At 41.1% G+C, this 26,130-nt stretch overlaps 1 protein-coding gene across 1 annotated transcript in view; it reads right to left on the reverse strand.

Moving 5' to 3' along the window:
* The window catches only part of ACE (angiotensin I converting enzyme), a 43,997-nt gene extending 30,790 nt beyond the window's left edge, over positions 1 to 13,207 (reverse strand). Inside the window, exons 1-3 of the mRNA XM_029287230.1 lie at positions 12,992 to 13,207; positions 3,944 to 4,189; positions 2,184 to 2,277 (exon numbers count right to left, since the gene is read on the reverse strand). Coding sequence (XP_029143063.1) covers positions 2,184 to 2,277; positions 3,944 to 4,189; positions 12,992 to 13,207 — 556 coding nt within the window. The remainder of the gene's footprint in view (positions 1 to 2,183; positions 2,278 to 3,943; positions 4,190 to 12,991) is intronic.
* Positions 13,208 to 26,130: the final 12,923 nt, after the last annotated feature.

Genomic DNA, 26,130 nt, shown 5'->3' on the forward strand with positions numbered 1-26,130 from the left:
GGAGGAAGGATTGTTATTGTTTCAAAACAATTGGGATTATATTTCAGAAACGAAGCAAATAGCTGCAAGAAATCTGCAAAAAATACAGTGAGACATGTGCAGATCTGGGAAAATAAAACAACCACTTCACAAATGCCTGGCACAACACAGGACAACAACCCAGGAGGACGGGATTCAGCAGTCCATCTATATCTGAAAGACAAAGGCCACTCTTTGGACAAAGAGGACTACTAGTTTGAAAGACAGGTAAAAGAAGCCATCTACAGGTAGTCCTTGACTTACAACAGTTCATTCAGTGACTGTTCAAAGTTACAAGAGCACTGTAAAAAGTGATTTATGACAGTTTTCACACTTAAGACATTGCAGCATCCCCTTGGTCATGTGTTCAAAATTAGACTCTTTGCAACTGGTTCATATTTATGACATATGATTAGGGGGTCACATGATTAGCTTTTGCAACCTTCTGACAAGCAGAGTCAATGGGGGTTCATTTAACAATGTTACTAACCTAATAACTGCAGTGATTCACTTAACAACTGTGGCAAGAAAGGTCATAAAATGGGGTGAAACTCACTTAACAAATATTTCACTGACAACATAAATTTTGAGCTCCATTGTGGTCATAAGTCGAGGTCTATCTGTATATTAAAATTAAACAGCCTTCTCTCCACAGAAGGGAAGGGATACGAAACTACATCTTTTATTTATTTTATNATCCCCCCCTAGGCCAATCCCGCTTGATGGAAAAGCCATGTCTTGAGGGCACGGCGGAAGGAGGGGAGATCCGGAATAATCCGGATCTCTGGGGGGAGTTCGTTCCACAGGGTGGGGGCTCCCACAGAGAAGGCCCTCCCCCTGGGGGTCGCCAGCCGACACTGTTTGGCCGACGGCACCCTGAGGAGGCCCGCTCTGTAGCAGTCCCATAAAGGTTCCAAACCCATTTTACACTCTGATTCAGGTGACTCTGATACAGATAAACCCACAAGAAGCCTCAAAGACTTTCAGAGAATCGACCAACCCTCAGAGTGCTAATGACCAGATAACTGCAAAGAATAGAAATCCTTCCATTCCCCACTATTCAGTCAGGGCTGAAGAAGCTTCTAGGATGAGAAGCAAAATGTTCCCAAGAAAAAAAAACAAGAATGTCCTGTTTGGGAAAGGCACCTTTGGGACAACCATGACCTTGATCATTGAGACTTTCCATAGATAGTTAAGAGAAAATGAGTATCTTTTTATTCTCTAATTTGGGTTTGTTATTGATTTTTTTTTCAGATATTAGTTGATTCAAAAATAGAGACTAGGATTTCCAAATTAGGAAGTACTACTTTTGAATTGGTTGGCAATGGAAAAACTATTTTCTTACAATATGCCAGCTTCAAAAACATTATTATAGTTACCTTTGAGTAATTGTAAGGACAGATTCAGTTTATGACAAAGTAAATTATTGAAACTCAAGGGAGGACCCAGTTGATTCCAAATTAGACTTCTCAATTTCTATTCTCCAATTTTTCTTTGGAGTATTTATTTCATTCTTAAAGAATAATATCACAGAATTGCATTTTGTTAAGTAGCATGATAAATATCATATTATTTTTAAGTATTTTTGCATCTGTGGATAGCCCTGATATAGGGACTAGCAATTTTGTCATTAAGCATCATGGTGTTCAAGTAAAACACAAAACTGTGCCCAACTTACATTTTTTCCTCTGTGATAATTAAACAAATCACTCATGATTGTTAAGCACAATGTCACATGACCATGACTTGGGCATTGCTGCTGGTTTCCCCATCATCTTTGCTTGTTAGAAACCAACTGTTAAAGATTGCAAATAGTGATCATGTGACCACATGACATTGTAACTGTTATAAATGCACAGTGGTTGTCAAGGACTCAAATCAAGATCATTTGACTTCAGGATACTGCAATGGCTACAAGTTTGAAGACAATTTGTAAATCTACTTTTTCAGTGCCATTGTAAATTTAAAAGGTCAAAGAACAAGACAATTGGTAAGGAGTACCTTCATGTAAAATGTTATGTAATTACAACATATAGTTAACAGTTGGCAGTCTCAGAAGCCATAATCTACTATAAATTAATGCTCTCATAGTCCAGAAAATAATAGGAAGCATGCAAAACACCTGCAAAGATGAGCTGGGCTAATGTGGAGAAGAAAGTACATACCTGGCTCTAAAGCCCAGCAGTGGGAGTTCTGGTTTGGTAGACAAACCTTGGCAACAGAGTAGATGTTGTCCATCTCACTTAGAATAGTATTATACTGAAATTAGCATTAAAAAGTACAGGTTTGAATAACAGTCTAATTTTACAACATGTAGATTCACATTATATAGTCTATAGCCATCAGTTTTACCATAGATACCTTCATAGAAACATTTCCAAGTTACCTGTCCCTCTTGGACTTTTGGTAATTATTTTTATTTTAAATATGTAATTAAAAAGTGACACAATAAAGAAACAAGCTTCCAGCATTAGTTTATGGGAGCTATATTCATTCTTATATAATAAAAATGCTAAGCAGCTACCACTGTGTACTGTTTTGACATATTGGTTAAGGCATCAGGCTAGAAGCTGGGAGACAGTGAGTTCTAGTGCTGCCTTAGCTGGATGGGTTACTTTAGGCTAGTCACTCTCTCAGTCCTAGGAAGAAGGCAATGGCAACACAATTCTGAAGTCTTGCCAAGAAAACTGCAGAAACTTGTCCAATATGTCAAGAGCCAAGATGGAGTCAAAGTCACAAAATATATATTACCCAGGATTTTCTAGGAAGATAGCTAGCTAGATGGAAAATGTCTTTCAAAGACAGAAGGTTTTCTGATAAAACTAGGCTTTAAAGATCTCAAGAACAAGCAGGAATGCTCTGGATTATTTAACAACACTTGATTCACGAGCGAACATTTGGTAATTGGAATATTGAAAGAACTAAGGAATAATTAAAAGAAGATTTTAAAGCTTGAAATGAATGTGAAGGGGCAGCTGGAACAGGGAAGTAAAATAATATAAAATGCCTTTTTTTATAGAAATAAGTAGGTTGGAATGTATGCACAAAGACTTGCACTGAAAGAAACTGAAAAGGTTTCAGCTTGGCCATTACAATGAAGTGGTCATTGTAAGTGGATCACCAAAAAATAGATTACAATGAGGGCAGCATTGTCAGCTTCTGGTGAAGGCAAATATCTAGAAGATTACTGGAGAAAATTATTATGAAGGAAAGCTAATTTCTGGGTGAGCCTTGGTTTGAAAGAGAAGAGGAGAAGGGAGGCAATAAAACAATTAAATGTCAGAGGGAAGTGATTGCACATGCTGCAGAGAACACTAAGGGGCTGAGGGGGGAAAGGGTAATTTAGTTGATCAGTGGGAGACACTTCATTTGGTCTTCCAGATGTATACTTCTTTTGTAAGCTTTGTTTTTCAGTTAAACAGAAGTATAATATCATATTATTTAGATAGATGGAGCTGCCCTTCAATGCAAAATCAGAACTCCTATATTGACATTATTTGGTTTGTGTATATGTATTCAGTTTTAAGTCAATCTTGATTCCTGGCAACTTTGTGAACACTGTATGTTATTCGGAATGCCTGCAACATGGAGCATAAGCCAGAAAAGCAAGTGCAGCTTCCTTCTTGTGTATGCACTCTGGGGTCAGAAATAAAAGAACTGGTCAGACTTGTTTAGCTAATTACTCTTCAAATATATGTGAACGTGTTCCTCATAACCAATCAATACAGCCAAGACTGGAGTATGTTATTGTAAATATTACCTATGTGCTTTCAAAATCCTTCATTTAATTCACCCTCTCAACTTTCCCTCCTTCCGTTATTGTTTGGAATTGATAACTTATCTAAGATTATCTAAGGATCATCTCTCTCTTAGCCTTAGAATCTTTTTTCCCATTCCTACTTCTTTCTAGAATACTGATTCTTACCTCTTTCCGTTTCTGCATTGGTAAATTAGAAGGACCCAAGGTCTGAATGGAGCTGATTATTTTCTTGAGTTGTGGATCACTAAAGTTCTGCCAGATTTTGCCATAATTGTCCTTAGCTTTCCCCCCCCAAAGCTCTGTGAATTCTTGCTCCTTCAAAGAAGCTGTTATCTGTAATAGGAGTGGAAGACAAAGACATTTGGTGCATATGTTAAACTTTATTTGTTTGTTTTTTCTCCATAGTACTTGCTTGGAGAAGTTGCTGAATCACTTTTAGGACTATGAAAGAGTAAGATGCATGCTGCTGAATACCTTAAATATACTTTAGTGTTTGGAACCTCTAGGCCAGGATTGCATCCTGTGGAGGCCATTTCCCACCCCAGCTCCAGCAATGCGAAAAAAGTCACAATATGTTGCGACACATCAAGTGACATGGCAAGTTTGACACCTGTGCTCTAGGCTAAGTGTTTGTGAAAATTTGGCAGCAAATACTATAGAGCATTTAGCTCTTTAGAGCCATAGGCATGACAAAGCAAAAAAATGAACCACAACTTGGAATGGGTTTAATTAAAAGACATTAAGGGACTGATTATTTTGGAACTTATTAAAGTTTTATTTATAGATGATTCATTTTTATTTCTAACTTTCCTATCAATATGTGATAAGCCCACATTACCTTATTTTAATTAGCAATCAGAATACTGAATGCTGGTGTTAAATTAATCTACCAATTAAAACCAATGGCTTATATCTGTAGTTAGCATAAAATTGGATATATTCCCTTGAAACAGTTTAAATCCCACATTGATGAGAACTGTCTGCAATGCCTGAGCCAAACCCAGAGCAAAGTGAGACATGTCCTGGATTAAAGCCATAAACTGAAAGAACATGAGATGAGCCTGAGGTTCAGGCCAAAGTGTTCCCTAACGCAACATTCTATGTCAAACCATTGAAGAAGAAGGATAACTGGGTTTCTGATTGGGAGCCCAGAAGGATCTCCACCTGGAAATTTTGAATGGTCACAATTTATGTAACTGGCTCACCCAATGTATAATGTCCACATGATTAAATAATGATATGCAAATATGGCAAAGGCAGTTGGAGCAGAGCAAATAGTCCAAGGTGACTTATTAGAGTGAACCAAGCCACGTTTTCGTAGTAGAAGACAGCCCCTCAAGGCTAACAGCCAATCTGATGGAACAAAGAGGACCTTTTGCAACAAAGAATGAATCAGCCATGTAGTCTCTTCTCTGCAAATGTGAGCAAAGTAATGTATCCCAACATTCTGTCTCTAGATATACTGTCGCTTAAATTTAAGTATGTGAAACACAAGATCTTTTTGGTATAGGTGGGGATACTATTTTCTCCTTAAAAAGAAAAAAGTCTTTTAATAGCTCTTCCTCTCATTAAAATAACTTCCCCAAGACTTAACTATATCTAAGGAAATTAGACCAAAAAAAAAAAAAAAGAGTGGGAAAATACTTTGAGGATGAATAATTCCTTAGTTGGGGATATCATCTGCATGTAACATTTCTCGATTCAGCAAGCTAGTCATAAAAATATGTCTTCAGATGATTCCGGCAATTTTCAGTATAACTAGATTAAACACATTTTACATAGTCTCAATTAAGTAATCAGTCTTGTTGCAGCATATAAATTAATCCTAAAGTAATAGATATTTTTCTTCTTTTTTTAACATTCCCAACCACCTAGCTGGATTTGAGTATGTTGGGACACAATTCTATTAAGAAATACTACATGGATTGCATTTCTCATTCATTTTATTTATTAAAAGCTACAAACTATAGTAATCCATTGCTTTTCTACTTCTCTTAATCTACTATGAAGTGAATCTAGCCAAATCATTGTCCAAATGAGTGAAGAACTTGGAGCAAGAATAACTATCAAATAGAAACTCCATTAAATTCACATCAATGAAATTAGTAATTGCATCCTGTTAGTAATTACATCATGACATAATAATAACTAATAATTTAGCGCAGTGATTGGGAAATTGTGAAAACAGTCTGAAAAGGCAATTACAAACTGTTTCTCTAGAAATAAAAATACATGGAAGTGCCCATGAATTTGTTGAATTTAGTCAATTATATTATTAAACTTGGTAACTTCTACATGTTTGGGCTTTCAGTTTCCATTGATCTCAGCCAGTGTGGACAGTAGGAAAGGATTCTGAAAATTGTAGCCTAAACCATCTAGACAGCATCAGATTATTCATCCCTGCTCTGGTCCATCCATAGCAGATGTACAAGAATTAACTTAGCATAGCAATTGCAGCTTTAGAGAATGCTCCAAGTGAGCAGTTTTTTCTGGTGAAGTCTAAAATTACACTAATATTCTTGCTTTTCTAGTGTGAATCCTTAAGTAAAGTTCCTTAGTATCCATTAGGGGGTCATCATTCCACTCAGCCTGGCACTCAAGCAAATCAGTCACTAATGGGTATATAGAGATGAAAAACATCTATATGCCATTCAAAAGAGACAAAAAGCCAAAAAGAAAACAAAAGACCAAAACATCTCCTCACCAGCTATCAAACCCAAATGAGCAGAGATTAACACCAAAATTAATATTAGATCAGTGGTGGGATTCAAATATGTGATCAACTGGTTCTCTATGCGGATGCCGCTTCCGGAAGTCTATTCTGGGCCTGGGCAACAAAAAATTAGCCATCAGTTCTGTCGAAGTGGTGCGAACCAGCTGAATCCCTCCACTGTATTAGATCAACACTCAAGAAGTAAATAATACCTCAATCAAGCAACTACCAACTCAGACAAACAAGCTAACAGCAAGCAGCAACCTAATCAAGGAAGACCATCCACCAAGACCATCCACACCAAAACTGGCTGGTCCCTTCTACAATAATGATGTTACCTAGTTTGGTAATGAAATGTCTGCAAGAAAATAACCAAGCTCAGAGAGTACCAAGGACCCCACAGTTCAACCCTAAGCTACAAATATTCTCTTCTTTCAGTATCTCAGGTTTCTTACCATTGGGTATGTTCTTAATGCTTCAGACCAATCAGGCATGAGATAGGTATCTGAGAGGGGGGGTGTACCAATGCAGATTGCCAATCATTATCTCCGAGACCGCCTTCTGCCGCAGGTTGCCTCCCATCGGCCGGTACGCTCCCACAGAGTGGGTCTCCTCAGGGTGCCGTCAGCCAGACAGTGCCGGCTGGCGACCCCCAGGGGGAGGGCCTTCTCGGTGGGAGCCCCCACCCTCTGGAACGAACTACCCCCAGAGATCCGGGTGATCCCGGATCTCCCCTCCTTCNGTCTGGCCTAGGGAATTTTAGTGGGGTTTTTAAGGGTAATTTTAAGGGTAATTTTAACGATTGGCCTTTTCAAATATTTTCTTTTAATTTGGTTTTAATGGATATTTATTGTACTGTGGTTTTATAAGGCTGTTAGCCGCCCTGAGTCCGGTGAGGAGAAGGGCGGGGTACAAATTAAATTATTATTATTATTATTATTCTTAGGTTCAGTATCAGAATTGGATTCTATTTTTCAGCTGATAGAGCAGTGGCACTGAATCTAATTGCTTCCACCTTCTCTAACTAACTCATTGGTTTCATTATTGGATTTTCCCTTCAGTTTCATCCTTTCTGCCAGAAACCCATGAAAAGGTAATACATTTCCAAACATTTTGTTCTCATTTGCAGAGTTGTTGGCAAATGTTAAATCAAATTCCTCTACATAGATGTTGACTCTGAGGTGTACCTCTCTCATGAATCCTCAGAAATAAGCAATTATCTTCCACCCAGCTCTTCTCAGTTGTCCTTTTTTGGCTTTCTCTAATGCTACCTTGCATGAAGCATATCTCAGAATTATGTCCCAAAACCTCCCGTTTGTTGAAGAAATCATTTTCAATGAAAATGAAATTAGGAATGCAAAAATGTTGCATTTAACTAGGAAAAAAGTCAATGAACCACTGACTGATTTCCTCTACGAAGCTATTTCTATACAATTTACATTTGACATTTGAATTAAAGCTCTAGTTCTGTATCGTATATGCCTATTTCAAGATTAAATGTATATAGTATAGCTAAATAATTTAACCACATTTAAAACCTTTAAGGAGGGACAGGAAAAAAAGATCAGACCAGAAGAATTGCAAAGTTATTCTCAAATTAATTACTCCTAGTTCTTAAATCTTTCTGGAAATTCAGGACAGAGTGAAGCTTTTTATGCATAAATAATATGCAAATATCCTCCAGACTATTCTAATTAAAAAAAAACCATGGAAATGAAATAGATGACAATCTGTAAACTGCATGAGTAAGTCAAATTCTATCAATAGCTATTAGAATCCTAGTTTATCTGAGCAAAGCTAAATTTGCCAGGGTTAAGCAATGATAAACCATTATTAGTTGAAAACTGGAGCATTGTTTTTACCGTTTTCTTGCATCCATGTCATAGGAGGAAAATAGTAGAGGAAGTACAAGTATGTGCACTTATTTCTACCAAGCATAATAGGTAAAATTACATTTATTGGCCCCAGTTAAAGGTGCATTCAATTCTTGGCTTCTATGCCAAGAAAAGCTAAATTGTACAAAACACATTTGCTTCTATTGGCTTGCTGATTTTGCCTTATATAGGGGAAAAAAACCAAGAGTACTGTCATCTTGATGGCTATAAATGCTAGGTGTCTGTATTTTATTATATATCAGGTATACCACAATTTTTTTTAACTCTTTCTGTTGAATTAAGTCCCAACTCAAAAAAAAAAAAAGATCAGAGGTGGAAAGAAAGTATACCCTGGAGTTAAGTGGAACCGTTCAGGTTGTCAGTTCCATTTAACTTAGGTAGGCTGAGGGGGCCTGTCATCTGAATGCTTACCCTAATCCATCTTACACCCAACATATTTTAGTCTTGTTTTAGCATTCTCTTTCATTACAGTTCATTAGATTGTGCTCTTTTGATTCTACATGTATAACACAGAAAGCAGAGGTGGGTAAGTGAAATGGGACACAGGAAATAGGAAACAGCAACTGTGCTTCTCTTTCCTTGATGGCCAAAGTGTCACTTTTCAATGCATACTCAAGTAGGAAAAAATTATAGGGATAAATATTACTTGGTATTATGACATATGATGGAAGAAGTAACACGGAATAGGGAATAAGCAAATCAAAGAATCAAGAAATTGCTTCCAGAATTATTCAGTTGTTCCCTCTCTTTTAGCTTAGACAACAGGTTTGTATTTTAGATAACATCATTTTAAGACATTTATGTAAGCAGATGAAATCATACATACAATCACATGCAAAATAAGTATTGTTTTGTTCATCTAGGAGACAATGTACTTGTATTGTCCTTTACTCTTTATTGCTTCTTATTATTGGTAAAACACCACATTTCTGAACACCAGATTAGAAGGGCACTCTGGCTAGGCAGCCCACCAGCCCTAATTGTAATTTGGAAATATTTGGATAGTCTAAAGGTTGAAATACAGCAAGCTTCAGTTTTAAAATCTTTTTTAAATTTTGCTCTATGATTTTGATACCAAGATCTTTGCTATGGATTAATATTTTTGATCACTAATTTATGTCTCTCATTTAAAATACATTGTAGCCACAATTAATCATTGTTAAGCTTACCTGATTAGGTAAGCATGTTATTTAAAATTCTTCCCAGAAATAAATTGGATCATACATTTAAGGTGTTTGTCCTCTGGGAAGATCATAGGAAACACAGGCTGAAGTTCACATAATCGAAGAAAATAAAATTTCTAGTTATTTTAAAGGAAAACTGTCCCTAAATTTAAAGCTCTTATCTTAAAAAACATTGCTGATTGTCTTTCACCATGTTCTGACATACTTTTTAAAAGAATACTGGTTAAAAGAAAGCTACTTGTTACTCTTTTATATATTTAGAGTCAGTCAAATTGAAACATCATAAAAACTATCATTTTTAAATAAATACTTGAGAAGCAGAAGCTCCAGCATTTAAATCCCATCCTTCTCATCCTCAGTGGTACAAAACTCACCAAGGGTCCCTGTATTACCCAACAGCTAAACAAATTATCTACTCTGCTGTAGTCCAGGATTCAACTCTTTCATTAGTTACGGTAAAAGATAAAGGAATCCTCACAGGTTTTACTCCATTAGTTGTAGCTGAATTTTAGGGTGCAGCACTCATCTCCTTTTCTTTAAACTATTGAACCAGCACTGTCCCAAGACGTTTCCATGGTCATGTGTCCAGCATGACACCATGCTACAGTCTGAAGCATACTATGGAATATGGAGCACTGTTACCGTCCCACTGATGTGGTATCTATTTATCTACTTGCATTTATAGGCTTTCAAACTGCTAGGCTGGCAGGAGCTGAAGCAAATGATGGGAGCTCAGTCCATCACACAGTGGTAGGACTCAAACTGTCTGAGTGTAGACCTTTGGCAGCATCTTTTAAACCACTTAGCCACTATGCCTCCCGTTCATTAGTTAACCCTAATGATAATTCAACTGTATTTCTACCAAAACATCACTGAAAAGTGCTACCGGTAATCAATCCTTGACTACCTGACCTTTTTTATTTTCCTGCAAGATTACATATTTTGCTCATGTACAAATTTTACATAGTAATGTCTGGAAAGGGGGCATGAGAGAGAGTAAAACCCTAATTTACATATCTAATTGCAATATCACCCTATAGAACAATGGCCCCCAACCTTTTAGGCACCAGGGACTGTGGAGAAAGATTTTTCTGCATATTGGAGGGGGCGTGGTTTCGTGTGCTGCCTGCATCCCACAGATGGGGCTTCACTTGTTTGCATGGCATGGACCAGGGATTGGGGATCCTGCTATAGAAAACCCAATCCACATTTTATTTTATTTGTAAGTCTTTCAACTTTGCTACTAAAATATATCTTCCATAGTGAACTATTAAATCATATTTTGTGAAATTCAAATTAGAAGCAGTCACTTGCTTCTCGCAAATATAATTGGACTAATGTCTCCTTTACTTCACATCAAAAGAGCAATCTGTAAAGATTGCATACAAAGATAATTGCTTGTGACTCCTGGACTATACCCTAGATCAGTGGTTCTCAACCTGTGGGTCGGGACCCCATTTGGGGTCGATCGACCATTTCACGGGGGTCGCCAAGCAAGGCTGTCCGCCATTTTTTTGTCCACCATTTTTTTTGTCTGCCATTTTTTCCCCTTTTCCGGCGGGTGCCTTACGTCCCTTGGGCTGGGCTAGCTGGTGGTTGGCCTGCTCCGTCTCTGCCGCTTGCCAGCTATGCCTCGGCCGGTGCAGGGGGCAGAACCTCGCATGCGTGGCACTTCCGGGCAGGGAAAGTCCTCGACTTACAACCGGTTGGGTAGTCCTCGACTTACGACCGGTTTAGTCCTTGACTTACGACCGGTTTAGTCCTCGACTCACGACCGGTTTAGTCCTCGACTTACGACCGGTTGGGGTTGCGGCATTAAAAAGGTTGAGAACCACTGCCCTAGATGCCCAGAATTAATTCCCACCAACCATAGAACAGTCTGTTGCTCTGCTTAATATTTAATCTCATCTGTTGACATCCATCATTCAACACCAGGTTATGGAATTGTGAGGATATTCTCTAGATACATTTACCTATTTTGGAAGAATGAAATCTGTAAATAAAAAAAAACCCATTAGCACACAACAAAGCACACAGGATAGAGGGTATAATTTCTCTCTACTGCCATAGCTTCCTTCTGCCTATTAAATCTGTCTAAACTGGTCCATGAGGATATATAGAAAACATATCTTTTTGTCGATCCTAAATGTCTTGCCATCTAATTTCATTAGATAACCTCAGTTTCTATGACATATTGTGTTCTTGGTGCTTTCTGAGCTTGCTTTTTCTCCTGCAAACTTTTCATTGCCAAGATAGGTAATATTCAGTCCAAGAAGTCCAGGTGTATAATGAGAATGGATATGCTGGGGTCTTTTGTTCCCCTCCTTGACCTTTGGCTGAATCACTTTTTCAAAACGTGTTTTTTTTTTTTGTTTTTTTTTGGTAGATGAAGCCTATCCCAGGAGGGAGTGAGAGGATAAAAAAAATGTATCCACTTTCACCATTCCAGAGTTCATGCTTTCTCTGGCAATCTTGTTATATTTTTCTAAACTAAAAAGATCCCAATATATGTATGCCTATTTGTATAGGAGAGTTGCTCTATTCTTCTGTTTTGATTTTCCTATTTGTAGATGTTTTATTGTTTAAATTTACAGTTTAGAAACTATCTAACCTGTGGCTATGAAAACACTGCACACAGCAGTGAGTTCTGGAAATTAAACATGGGGTCGTTTTTGTTCCTGTCAGCTAGCTGATTTACTGGTTTTTATAATTCTGGCTCTTTCATACCTTCAGATGCTTTATTCTGCTATTGAAAGAAGAAAGGGAGAAAGATGCATCAAAGCCTCCTTAGAAGCTGCTGGATGTTATTTGGCTGAAGGTGAACTAACTCATGTAAGTTCAGTGATAAGGTGATTCTGAATTTCTCATAAAATAGCTAAAGTTAAGATTGCTTATATTTTGCTGTTTTATCTGGTATGTTTTTCTATGTTTTATTGTTTTACTAATTTTAAAATAGTTTTTTATTACTTTGCTATCTGCTCTGAGAAACCTTCACAGAAAATGAGTGAAGTTAAGTCACCTTAAGCAAACTGCTTTCTTAGTTTAAAAATGGAAGACTAACATCCGTAGAGGCCAGAAAGAACTCCTCATTACACAACCACTATGGCACTAATAGGTAAAGTACTAAGGATTTGGAGGAACCAAATGCACGTGTAGAAATGGACATTTAGCGTCACCACCAAATCCAAGGGTTTATGGAGGAGAGAGAGATCTCTAGTATGACCTTTCCACTTTTTTGAATGACAAAGCGACAACTGAGAAAATGGACTATCAGAACAAAAGTCGTATTGGAGAGGCGACGGAGAGCTTCTCCTTCCCCCTTGTCGCCCCCGATCCAGCCCGGTCCTGTCCTGCCGTTCCTGCGACAACAGGAGCTCGCTAAGAGGCAGCGTGAGGTCAGGAGCGACCTCCGCTTACTTACCTGCTGCTGAGCGTTGTGGTTTGTCAGGTTGGTGTTGTAATTCCAGCTGGCGGAGATGCTTTCGAAGAACACAATTTCCCCGGTAGTGTTATAAGCGTTTGCGAACAAGCGGGCCCCTTCCTCGGTCTTGTTGTGATCAGGAGGCATCAGGGAGGCATCCAAGGCGAGTGCCACACCAACGGAGATCGAAAGGAAAAAACCCGCCACCGGAGGCATCTTGGCAGGAGGCGCAGAACTGTCCCTGTGAGCACCAGATTATAAACGCCGCTCTCCCCTCAGACCCTGCCCACGGCGCCTCCCCGCGCTCAGCTTGAAGGAGATAAACTGGAAGGCTGCCTAGGCTTCGGTTGCCCTGCCCGCCTTTCAGCAGCGACTCTGAAGCTGTAACCGTCATGCCAGCGGCTGAGGCGGTGGCAAGTCACCCGCTAAAAGGACAGCCCCTTGCCTTGCCCAAGTCCCTCAATGGGAGGGGGGGTGAATAAAAAAGCAACATCTCGCACTTTCAGGGAAAAAGGAAAACCAAGAACCATGGTCAGGCGGGAAGCAGCAGAAGCGAAATGGGCAATTGGGAGGACTTCAGGGAAGAACAAAAGGCTGCAAAGTGAACCTATTGCTGTGAAGAATGTGTCTCAGCCAGCAAATGCAGCATGCCTGTATTCCTCCAACATTCCCTGACCCCTCACCTTCACCTGTGAATATACTGCCTTGCCTTCAACCCCCTTGACAGCCTCCGGTGGCTCATACTGTCCCATTGCCAATGTTGAAATAAGTAGTCAGGTATTACCATAGCCTATTGGGTGGGATACAAGGGATGGAAATTCCAGCCTGTTCTTTGTGCCAGGTGCAAAGAGTCCTGAGTTAGCCCAGTGTATGGGAAAAAGTTGCTTCTTGAAACTTGAAAGGTGTAGAGCTGGAAATTCCTACCTAATCCTCCAGGAAAAACCATTTATCTGAAAATGATTGCTTCCTGCCTGTGGTTACTTGGCCTGAAGGTAAGAGTTTTATGGGTGGAGGTTGGACAGCGAAACTCTATAGTGTCTTTTGCAGAATAAGCAGATGAGCTCTCATACACATACACACAAAAGGTGTCATCAAGTTGGTATTTTGTGTGTGTGTGTGTATGTTGTCAATATAGATGTAGCAGTGCCAAATGACAGCAACATCAGGAAGGAGAATGAGAAACTGGATAAGTACCAAGGCCTGAAGGTGGAACTGGAGAGGATGTGGAATGTAAAGGCCAAAGTGTTCCGGGTGGTGATATGAGCATTTAGTGCTGCAATTCCTGAACTGGATGAATGTCTTCAGCAGATCACAGAAACAACATCAGAGCTCTCTGTCCAAAAGAGTGCAGTGTTAGGAGCAGCTGAAATTCTGTGCAGAATCCTCAAATTCCCAGGCCTCTGGTAGAGGGCCCACTGTTGAAGAAGACACATACCATCCATATGGATGAGAACAGAATTTTTTATATGTTACTTACATCTATATCTGTTATTAAGTCGGTGTCAACTCTTAGCATTCACGTAGATGGATTTTCTCCAGGATCATCTATTCCCAGTCTGGTCCTTCAGATCTTTCAAAAGTGAACCCATTATCAATGTAACTAAATCTATCCAACTTGCTAGTATTGTCCTCTTTTTCCTGCAACTTTCCCCAAATTACGAACTTCTCAAAAACCTAGGTTTTCACAATTATGTCTCTAAAATAAGATTATCTGAGGAATCAATTATGATTCAAGTTAGAGAACTATGGTTTAATTTGTTCACTGATCCATTTGTTCATTTCCTTGGCTATCCATCGTATTTCCAGGAGTCTTTTTCTCTTTTCACATCCATAGACCATTATAGAGAAAACATTGCCTGCATGATTTTGACCAATGTAAGTATACACATCCTGGCAGCAGGATATCTTTTCCAAGGCCTTCCTTGCTATCTTTCCAAGTGCTAGTGTGCAACATATTTCTCAACTGCTGAGATCTTCAGTCTTAAGGCCAAAGGTTTCTGTTCTTTCTTCATTGTCAGTTCCAAGGCTGGTTGTCCTTAGCTTGGTCTTAATTTATTAATTTGATTTAATGTTAGTTCCAGTTTTCACTGCACTCCTTCAATTAGAGCTTCAATTCACTTGCATGTCCAGCTATCAGGGTAATGTCATCAGCATTGTGCAGGTTGTTAATGTTTCTTCTTTCATTTTTTAAATCATGCTCATCTTCTTCCAATCTATCTTCTCTCGAGCATGTAGATTAAGTAAGTAAGTAAGTAAAAGGGAAATCAATACAGCTTTTTCTCACTCCTGGCTATCCATCTGTCCAGGCTCTGGCTTATGTAAAGTTGTTCCATGAGGGTAATGAGAGGTTCTGATATCCCCCTTTTTATAAGCACATTCTACACTTGGACATAGTCAGTACAATTGAAAATCTTGTGAGTCCACTGAATGTGAGAATGTGGGCACCATTCCTCTCTCTGCCACCTGTGACCCTTAGAGTGAAAAAAGCAAAGGGGGAGAAGTTGGCCCTTGTGCCTCTGTGGACAGTAAATTATCTATGAGTGAGATAGGGAAAATTTTGTAAGAACTCATATGCACCTACACACACCGCATTAACTCATTAACTCACACTTCCAGTTAGAACTGAGAGTTACATCTCCAAGTATTAGCTACAATATGTATTTGATCTCATTTCCAAAGAAAGCAATTAGCTTGTTTAATTAAAAAAATCTTGTTAGCTTAATATATCATTTTTACACTGATTTTCTGTCTGAAATTATCAAAGCAGTTGCCAAAGTAGGTCACTAAAAATAAGCTTGATCCTTTAAAAACACTGAATAATTGGGGTTATGATTTATAAGAATTGTGGTCCTAATTCATTGTAAAAGCACCATATTGAGAAAAAAACTGGCATAGATGAATTTGTGGAGAGGTTTTACAAAACTTAGAGAATTGCATTCTCCACTCCTGATAATGTAGGTTGTCTATCAAGGCAATGAATATAATTTAGAATTAAGATATAAAAGTGACAGATTGAACTAATCTATTAAATAGTGCAATTCAGTAAGTATTATTAAATATGTGCAAGATGTACTCTGTTAAACACATTAGATAGTAATTCCGTTTCCATGATTTGTGAAGGTCTTACAAGGCTAACAAAATTACTGAATACATATATTAATCAAACCAGATTTTAAAAGAAAACAATATCTATTTTATTTTTATAGACCACATATTTGAAGAAAGCAAATTCAGAAAGCTCTAATATTATATAAATCTTTCTCTTTCAACATTATCAACAGTTTAATATCTTACTCCACATTTATAAATGTTCTTTTGAATGAATGCAATATTCACTAGGTATTACTGTTTTCTACTCTTCATTGGACCTGGAGAATTGTCAGGAAATAATTCCTCTGCCCTGGAGTGGGGAAAGCAGTTTTTCCATTTTTTTTCTAGAACCCTTGGTACAATCTAAATCAGAGGTGTTCCATCTCAGCAACTTTAAATCTTGTGAACTTTAACTCCCAGAATTCTCCAACTGGCATAACTGCCTCAGGAATTCTGGGAGTTGAAGTCCACAAGTCCTAAAGTTGCCAAGGTTGGACATCCCTGATCTAGATATGTGCAATAACTACCAGTGACAATGCATGGTCTGTAGATTATATCTGGAGATTTAATCTGACACTGAAATGCAGACTTTCTAACCATAATTTGAATAGATTTTAACTTATTTTCTGATTTTTGTACTATCTCCCCAATAAAAATTTCTAGGAAAATTGAAACATTGCATATTTGCTTGTGCCAGTTCAATTGGGCCTAAGAAAATTGTTGGCCTATCATGGATTTTAGATGCATTTATTCTGTAATTCTGGACAAATTGTGTAACATTTTTTAATGAATACAAGACATTCTCCATTCCTATATTATCCTTTAATTAAAATTTTGGCTGGGATAGATAATATAGCAAAATCATTTAGACATTCATCTTGTTTTTCCTTAATATTTTTTAAACATTTTGTTTGAACAAATAGTAAAGAAGAAACTGTATTTTTTTCTGCATTTGGAAAAAGGAAGTACTATCCAAACAGTTACCTGCCATAAGGGTTTTTTTATAAAGAGAGTTTGTAATGCTACACAGTGTTTTCCTTTTTTATAATACAGATGTTTCTACTTATTTCTTCCACTTCCTCAAGGGCTGAACTAGCCCTCTTTCCAATTCTTGAGTTTCCTCAATTTTTTTTATTATTCTTGTCTATCTGGCATAACACACCACATTTTTATTATCATTTTATATCTGGTTTCCTGATTTCCTTTTTTGTCCACATTCTAGCCACAGCAATTATCCTCCAGAATTACTGCCAATTTGTTCACTCTTTCCAATTGATTAAAAGTCGCTCCCTTGTTTACTATAGGCTACTACAAAGTAAATCTTGTAATATATTTGTTCATAGGTTAAGCCTCTGAATCTTGCCTAAATCCAGGTAATATTTAGAATAATAACAAAGAGATGAAAAACACTTTGCTGCCATCTGGTAGAAAAAAATACGGATTTTTGTAACTCAGGTCTAGCAATTCTGTCATAGCAAAGTTTCCCCTTCATAGTGTTTTAAAATTTGTTTTAAAGCATTTTATAATCACTTTAAACAAGGAGCAAATAATATGAATTAGTGAACATAACTAACAAGAGCCTTCTGGGAACAAAGGTGTGATTGATTTGCCCCAGGAACTTCCCTTTGGGGAGGGGGATATTTCATATAATTTTGTCTTTTTCATCATTTGTTGTTTATCAACTCTCCTTTAAATTTTTCTGATTTAGTCCTTTCCACCTGTTATCTTTTAAAGTTTCCCCCCATTTTTAGTATTGTACCTCAATATTCTCAATCAAAAACATAATATGACTTAAGTTAGAAAACATAAATTAGAACATGATACAATGTTCTGTCAGCATTTAGCTTGCTTAGGGAACAGCCCTATGCAGACTGGGTACGTAGCTGATGATAGGTCATTGTGAGCTCATTCCCTCATGAAAAAGATTTGTGCCTGCAAAAAATTCAGCTGTCGTTGCTCAGATAGGAACCTGCTTAGAAAGAGGGTCCCGGTGGCATTAGGACATGGCATGAACTTTTATGTTCTCTTAAACAAATTCTTAAAAGCTAAGAATTAGTTCAGAGTTGAGTGTCAACAATTTCCCTTCTACAGGTGTCAGTCACAGAAAATGAGAAAGCACATGAATCCAGCCTAAGTCAACAAAATATAAAATTAGTGTTTTGTTTGCTATAAATATATGTCTTTTCAGTAGGATTATTCTACTAGTTTCTCTTCAGATATTTTTAAGTTCTGAACTTTGAACACTTAATCTTCATAATTTTTATAGTTTTATCACAATCAGAGTTGAGGAAGTTTCTTAGATGAGATGTGAAACGTTCTCAAGGAAAAACAAAGTCCTGTTGCCGTTTGAAAAAGCACTTTGGGGATTTTAAAACAGATGTTATACGGAGAACGACTTTTAGTCAATATGTTACATGTAATTACAGAAAAAGTTCTCTGGTCCAAATACATTTGCCAAAAATGATTTCATTATATATATATTATTCCTTTTGAGAATGAAATCAGATGAAAAAAATTACAATTTAAAGAAAATGTAGAGAAAATCTATTTTATCTGGTAATTTTCTCTTGTTAGCAAATCCAAGCAAAGCTATGCAAATCTTGAAATGTTTCTAGCATATGTCAACAAGTCTTATAATAGAGAGCAAACTCTTTGAAAGTATAGTGCTCCCTTTTTCTTTATCCTTGAAGGAATAATACTGGCTTGGCTGCTTTAAGATATGGATAAAAAAAAGAAACTAATGCATATGCATGGGCACACACATACAAACTCTCCCTCTCTCACACACACACACACACATACACAAGTTTTTTAGACCATCCAACTACAAAGCAAGAAGGTGAAAAATATAACAAGGATAATGAGATAAAACTAAATACAAAGAAGTCAGAAATTTCAATCACGTTATACTCCAGAAAATTCACTATGTGTTCTGGCCTAAACAGTTATGTTTTAAGGCATTCTTTATTGAGCACAAAGATCAATCCCATATGGACTTTAGGGAATACAAGTTCATTGGGCAGGGAAAGTGATATTAAAAACATGTCTTCTGGATCTCTTAAGGTAACATTATTTAATTGATGGGACACAAAGTATATTGGAGAAAGGTGATCTTCTCAAAATGCAGATTCAAAGACCTAAAGAGCTTTATAAATTTCCATCAGCACCTTGACTTCCACAAGCCAGTTGGCAGCTGATACAATCTGCCAAGTAGAAGTGTTACATTGGTATACCAAGGTGATACTGTAACTATTCTCATTGTAGTATTCAGGAACAATTCTCCAGCAAATGGAGGAATGTAGACTCCACGGATGGGTGTTATTTGTCCTCTAGCCCAATCAGACCAAAACAATCAAAGTAGTCACGCCCCTTCAGGGTCTGACCATGCCCCAGTTTCTTTTGGTCTCAGCCCTGAAGAGACGTGTAATTTGGCTCCCGATTAGCTCTAGAACTCAGGTAGTAAAATTTTCCATCCGTGGACTCTTTTACCCATTCCTGGTGGGAGGAAATTAGTTCAGCCCTATTCAGAGCTGTAAGGACTCCAACCTTCTCCTCTGACAAGTCCCTGCTGAGAAATAGCTGATCGTTTCAAACGCTGCCTTGTGCAGCGTGGCGATCGCCATTCCTCCCCCCCCTTTCTTATTTGGTTTTTTCTTTAGGCTCAGCTCCTAATATCGTCTCCTTGCCCCAAGCTTTCTTTCCGTCTCCGCTGTTTCTGCCTGCTTTCCTCAAATCGAAGTCACTCTCCAAGTTTCCTTTTCCCTCAGGGGAATATTAAAAAAAAAAAAAAAAGTTTATTTTCACTCGGATCGGCACGGCCGCCATTTTGGAGGCCTACGCACAATCGCATCTAAAATTTAGAGAAAAAGTCTATTTACTGGACGGGGAGGCTTCCTCTCTCGATACTCACGCTCAGAGAGTCTGTCCCAGGGGACATAGGAGCTCCTATTCCCCTCCATCGGAGCAAACAGCTTGCTTACAGCTTCGGATCGTCGCGGCCGCCATTTTGGGCCTCCGTGCGATCTCACTCCTTCCTAAAATTGCAATCCTCCTCCACTGCCTCATTTGAGAGAGAGGCATCTTCACGCGGGGGCATAGGGGATCCTATCCCCCCCTATTGGACAGGTCCTTTGGCTTTTTGTCTCCCCCCCCCATCTTTGGACAGACGCCATTTTGATCGGCCTCGTGGCTGACAGAGAGAGTTTCCTTGAGACATACCTCCTCAGAGAAATTACTACAGCTTCTTCATTAATCTTCAGCCTTTTATATTCTTGCCTGCTAGCCTTTTTCACTCAAGTGAATCAACTGGACTGCTGTGACTTGCTTCCCTGTTCCACTGGCTGCATCTGGTGGCTGGCCAGTTGCTGTCCTAAGGGCCGCCACTAAGTGAGGCACGAGGGTTCCCTGTAAAAAAAAAAAAAATTATTAAAAATTTTTTTTTTAATTAATTAATAGATTATTATTGATCATACAAACCATCAATTCTTCATTGATTAGGGAACAGGACAGCTCCCTTGGGCTAAACGCGGCTTATATCGCGTGGTGTGACTCCGTGCTTGTCGGTGGGCTGGACCTCACAGACCCTCGTGCAGGCCTGTCCCATCTAGGTGGGCCGCAGCCTTGTCTCCTGCAGATCAGGATGGATCCAGGGATCTCCTGGTGAGCGCCTGTTATCTTCTTGTTAGTGCACTATGGCGGATAACACCGATCCACAGGCTTCCACTTCTGGTGGAAATGCAAAACGCAAGTCACCCAACCAGGAAGCACCATCAAAGGCCAAGGCCAAGGTCAAAAGGACCTCTAAGACGGCAGAGAAGCTGGCAGACAGCAGACATAGAGCATTGGAACGACAATTTTCCAGAGCACAACAACGCACAACGCAGGTACAACCGGTTCCTACTTCCCTACCCATTGCATCCACATCTGAAGGGCTACGTCCTTCTCCCCTTCCACGGGCTTGGTCTCCTGAGCACACTCTCGATCCCTCGCCTGGATTCAGTAGGGATCATCTGTCCCTATTTGATCAAGGTCTGAGGATGCAACTCCAGGACCCAAATCCGACCACCGATCCGGGCCTATCCCAAATAGCATGTGACAACCAGGGTGAGCCTTCTTTTGTGGGCCCCCCTCAAATTCCGTCGGCATCATTCACCCCGACGGCGGCAGGTCTCCGGTCTCCGGAGCATCCATCTTTCACCGCCCAACTTCAGGCTATGATTTCACAGGCGGTGGCTCAAGCAATGGCATCTTTGGGGAGGACCCCTCCGGCCCCAGGGACTTCTTACCCTTCCACATCTGGAGGGACTACACATCCTAGGGATTATGAGCCCCCAGATCCGGCTTCTCCACTGCAGTCTGAAGGAAGTGTGATTTCAGAATATTCCGAGCAAGTCCTCGAGGAGGGCCTGTGGTCAGATGATGAGGTCGCACATACGGAGGCCACTCCTCTGGTTGGGGTATTTAACCCGGCTCTATTTTCCTCCCTCTTGCGCAAGGCCTGCGTTACCGGGAAGATTGAACCGGTGAAGCCCCAAACAGCCGATCAGGACTCTGCTCTGAGTTCTGATCCACTGTTCCAGAAGCCTGTCACGAAGAACCAACAGATTCCTTGTCCCCCCATGTTTCTTCAATCCATTGAAGAACAATGGGGATCCCCTGGTACCTTCTCAGCTCTTGGGGGTATAGACCGTAAACTCTTGGATACCGTCCCTTCCCTCAACGAGGCTTTAGAGGTCCCGGGAGTGGATGAGGCTCTCTCACCCATTCTGCCTGACACCAAGATCCCAGGGGATATGTCTGAGGCCCTTAAGGCTGAGGACAAGAAATCTGAGATTTCCTTGCGTAGAACTCACCAGGCGTCGGCATTAGCAATAAGAGCTTCAACTTCTAATTCCTTCTTCGCCAGGATCTCATTGATTTGGCTCCGTGAGCTACAGGCCAGGATTTCCCCAGATGACTTGAGGGCACACCAGGATATCACTAAGTTGAAAGCTGCTCTGGAATATATGGTGGACGTGTCCCTGCAATCGGCCAATTATTCGGCCAGAGCCATAGCCTCCAACGTTGCTGCACGTAGGTTGTTTTGGTTAAAAAATTGGAGGGCCGACACTAAACATAAATGGCGGGTAGCAGCTGCTCCATATCAGAGTGGTCGCCTCTTTGGAGAGGCACTATCTCCTTATTTAATTGAAAACAAGGAGAAAAAGAAGGTACTTTCTCACCTTTCTAAACGGACGGGCAGACGTTTTACCCCATACAATCGACGCCCGTCATTTAGGTCTAACTCAGACCGAAATCCCTGGAGTGGGTATCGGCCCTTTCAAGCAGGGCCGGACCGCTCCTTGGACCGGTCCGGCTACAGGGACAGGCCAAAGCCACAATTCCAGGGCAAGCGATCCTTCTGTGGCAGGGGAGGTCACCCCTTCCGAAAGACCAAGTGACTTGGGGCGAACCCCTCCCATCGGCGGAAGGCTGACACTATACTTCCACAAATGGGAGAGTACCACCACAGACAGCTGGGTTCTCACCACCATCAGAGACGGTTTATCTCTGGAATTCCTAGCTCCTCCACCACGGCGCTTCATAGCCTGCCCCATATCACGGAATCCTGTGAAACAAGGTCTCATGAGAGAGGCCATTCAGCATTTACTCACCATAGAAGCAATAGAACAGGTGCCACCAGATCAAAGGGGTCTCGGGTTTTACTCCATCCTCTTCGTGGTTCCCAAGACCTCAGGGGGATGGAGGGCAATACTCGATCTCAAGACCCTCAACTCATTCCTGGTGTACCAAAAATTCAAGATGCAAACCCTCCATTCGATTCTAGGCAGCATTCGACCGGGGGATTTCCTCACATCCATAGACTTGTCAGAAGCTTACCTCCACGTCCCCATGCATCCGGCTCACAGGCGATTTCTCAGATTCACGTATGCGAATCGCCATTATCAATACAAGGCCCTGCCATTCGGCCTGTCATCAGCCCCCAGAGTCTTTACAAAAATCCTGACAGTCCTTGCCGCACATCTGAGATTAGTTCCGGTACGCCTCCAGTATTACCTGGACGATATCCTAATTCAATCGTCCTCGGCACTGAACGCTTGCTTGGACATCAGGCTAACAATCAGAATACTCCAGGATCATGGGTTCCTGATCAATTTCCAAAAGAGTCACCTATCCCCAACCAACCGGCTTTTGCACTTGGGCGCAATAATCGATACCACCCTGGGTCAAGTTTTTCTGTCCCAAGAGCGTTGAACCAACATACGCAAGTTGGTATCCAAGGTGCGCAGGGAAAAGCGGGTGACCCTGCTCCTTCTTTCACAGCTGTTGGGAAAATTAATTTCCTGCATCGCTATAGTGCCCTGGGCCAGACTTCATACGAGACAACTCCAGTGGTTTCTGCTCCCTTATCAGAGGCGGGGAGAAGCCTGCTTCCCACAGAGGGTGCAGGTCCCACTTCAGACCCTTTCTTACCTTCTCTGGTGGCTATCCCCGGCTTTGGACAAAGAATCCATGTTCAGGGAACCAGCTCACATAACCTTGACCACGGACGCCAGCCTATTCGGATGGGGGGCGCATCTACAACATCATTTAGCACAAGGTCAGTGGTCCAAAAGGGATCTCAAACAGAACATAAATTGGCTGGAGCTAAGAGCCATACACTTGGCACTTCGCCATTTCCACAAGATGGTGGAAGGCCGCCACGTGCTAGTCCTGATGGACAACGTGGCGGCAAAGGCCCACATCAACAGACAGGGCGGAACACGATCTCGGGCCCTGATGTCGGAGGCACGATTACTGGGGGCGTGGGCGGAGAGAAATCTTCTGTCCCTAAAAGCGGAACACATCTCAGGGGTGGACAACCGCCAGGCGGATTTCTTGAGTCGGTCTATAGTAGACCACTCAGAGTGGCGCTTGCATCCCCGTCTCTTTTGAGAGATCACTCACCGGTTTGGTCGACCCAATGTCGACCTGTTCGCTTCCCCGGCGAACGCCCAGCTTCCCCGGTTTCTATCTCGTTATCCTTCTCAGGGTTCGGAGGGAGCGGATGCCCTTCGCAGTCCTTGGCCGAGGGGCCTCCTATATACATTCCTTCCTCTTCCCTTGATCCCGGCCGTCATCAGGAAGCTGTTGCAGGAACAAGCGGAGCTGATTTTTGTGGCCCCACACTGGCCGAGGCGACCATGGTTCGCGGATCTCGTGAATCTCACCGTAGCTCCTCCGTGGAAAATTCCTCCAGAGCGGATAGTCCTAACACAGGGAGCCGTACGGCATCCGGATCCACAGTGGCTCCAACTGGCCGTATGGCATCTGAACGCCAGTTCCTAATGCAGGGATCTTACTCTTCAAGAGTAATTACTATGATCCAGGCTTCAAGGCGGCCGGCAACAAACCGGATCTATGATGCCACTTGGAGGAATTTTTGTGACTGGTGTGCCAACAAAAGTTTATCTCTTTCTTCCGTCACTATTCCGGCAGTTTTGGAATATCTCATGGATGGGGTGGATAGGGGCTTAGCGCCCAACACTATCCGTAGACAGGTAGCCGCACTCTCTACGGTGTTCACCTGTACCAACTCTACGCCACTATCCCATCACCCAGCGGTCCGATCCTTTATCAAGGGCGTAACCAATACCAGGCCTCCTGTGGTGCATCGGTATCCTTCCTGGGAGTTGCCTCGTGTCCTACAGGCCCTTACTAGAGCCCCGTTTGAACCTCTCGGGTCTTGTCCACTTCATCTTTTATCTTATAAAGTGGCCTTTCTGGTGGCAGTCACGTCGGCAAGGCGTGTTTCGGAACTGGCCGCGCTCTCTGTCAGGGAGGACCTATGTACCTTCCACCAAGACAGAGTGGTTTTGAGATTAGATCCTTTATTCATTCCGAAGGTGAATTCACTATTTCATCGGGCCCAGGAAATTATATTGCCAGATTTCTGTCCCAATCCTTCTTGTCCCCTCGAGCGCAAGTGGCACTCCTTGGATGTGCGCAGAGCACTGCGCCATTATCTTAAAAGAACGGCCCCTTTTCGCAAATCGGAGGCGTTGTTTGTGTCTTTTTGCCTAGGCTCCAAGGGACAGAAGGTTACATCTTCTACGATCGCCAGGTGGATCAAGGCCTGTATTGCTCAGGCTTACCGGGCCTATTCCTTACCAGTCCCAGGTCGACTAACGGCCCACTCTACTCATAGCGCTTCCACATCAGCAGCGTGGCAGACTCAGGCTACCATAACTGATATCTGTAGGGCAGCGACCTGGTCATCTCCCTCACCTTTCATTCGCCACTACAAGCTTGATAAGTTCGCATCTGCTGAGGCCACGTTCGGCCGCCGGGTTTTGCAGCAGGTGGTTCAATTTAGTGATGACACTTAACCGGCCTGCATCCCTCCCATGGGACCATAAGGGCTTTGGTATGTCCCATCCGTGGAGTCTACATTCCTCCATTTGCTGGAGAAGGGGCGTTGTCTTACCTGAACGCCTTTTCTCAGCAAAGAGGAATGTAGAATCCACTCCCTCCCTATTCCGTTAGCAGTCAGGTCAGTGTCAATTCTTCGGGAGCCATCACGTCGTACAGAACAATCACTGGCTTTGCCCTTTTCGAAACTGGGGCATGGTCAGACCCTGAAGGGGCGTGGCTACTTTGATTGTTTTGGTCTGATTGGGCTAGAGGACAAATAACACCCATCCGTGGATTCTACATTCCTCTTTGCTGAGAAAAGGCGTTCAGGTAAGACAACGCCCCTTCTAGCTTCTAAGGGATTTTCATGGTGGCATTTCAGTAGGTGAGGAGGACTTCTCAATTTAGAATGGGTGTAACTGGTGCACAACATGACTCTGGGTTAAGTCCCTCTTAGTTGCAACTGCTACTTGCTCTTCAAACAAGAGTGATGAATTAAGGAAAATACCAAATTGCATACAAATTTCATCAAGGAAAATGCAATCTGGTTTGAAGGCTTAAACTAAACTCTTTAGCTTTATTTCTCCCCTCCCTCTTTCAAGAATGTCTTCAGCATTGTTTGCACTTAACACACGTTATTTCCCATTAATCAGTCA

Source organism: Protobothrops mucrosquamatus, unplaced genomic scaffold, assembly GCF_001527695.2.
Source record: "Protobothrops mucrosquamatus isolate PMUCROS unplaced genomic scaffold, P.Mucros_1.0 scaffold_257, whole genome shotgun sequence".
NCBI lineage: Eukaryota > Metazoa > Chordata > Lepidosauria > Squamata > Viperidae > Protobothrops > Protobothrops mucrosquamatus.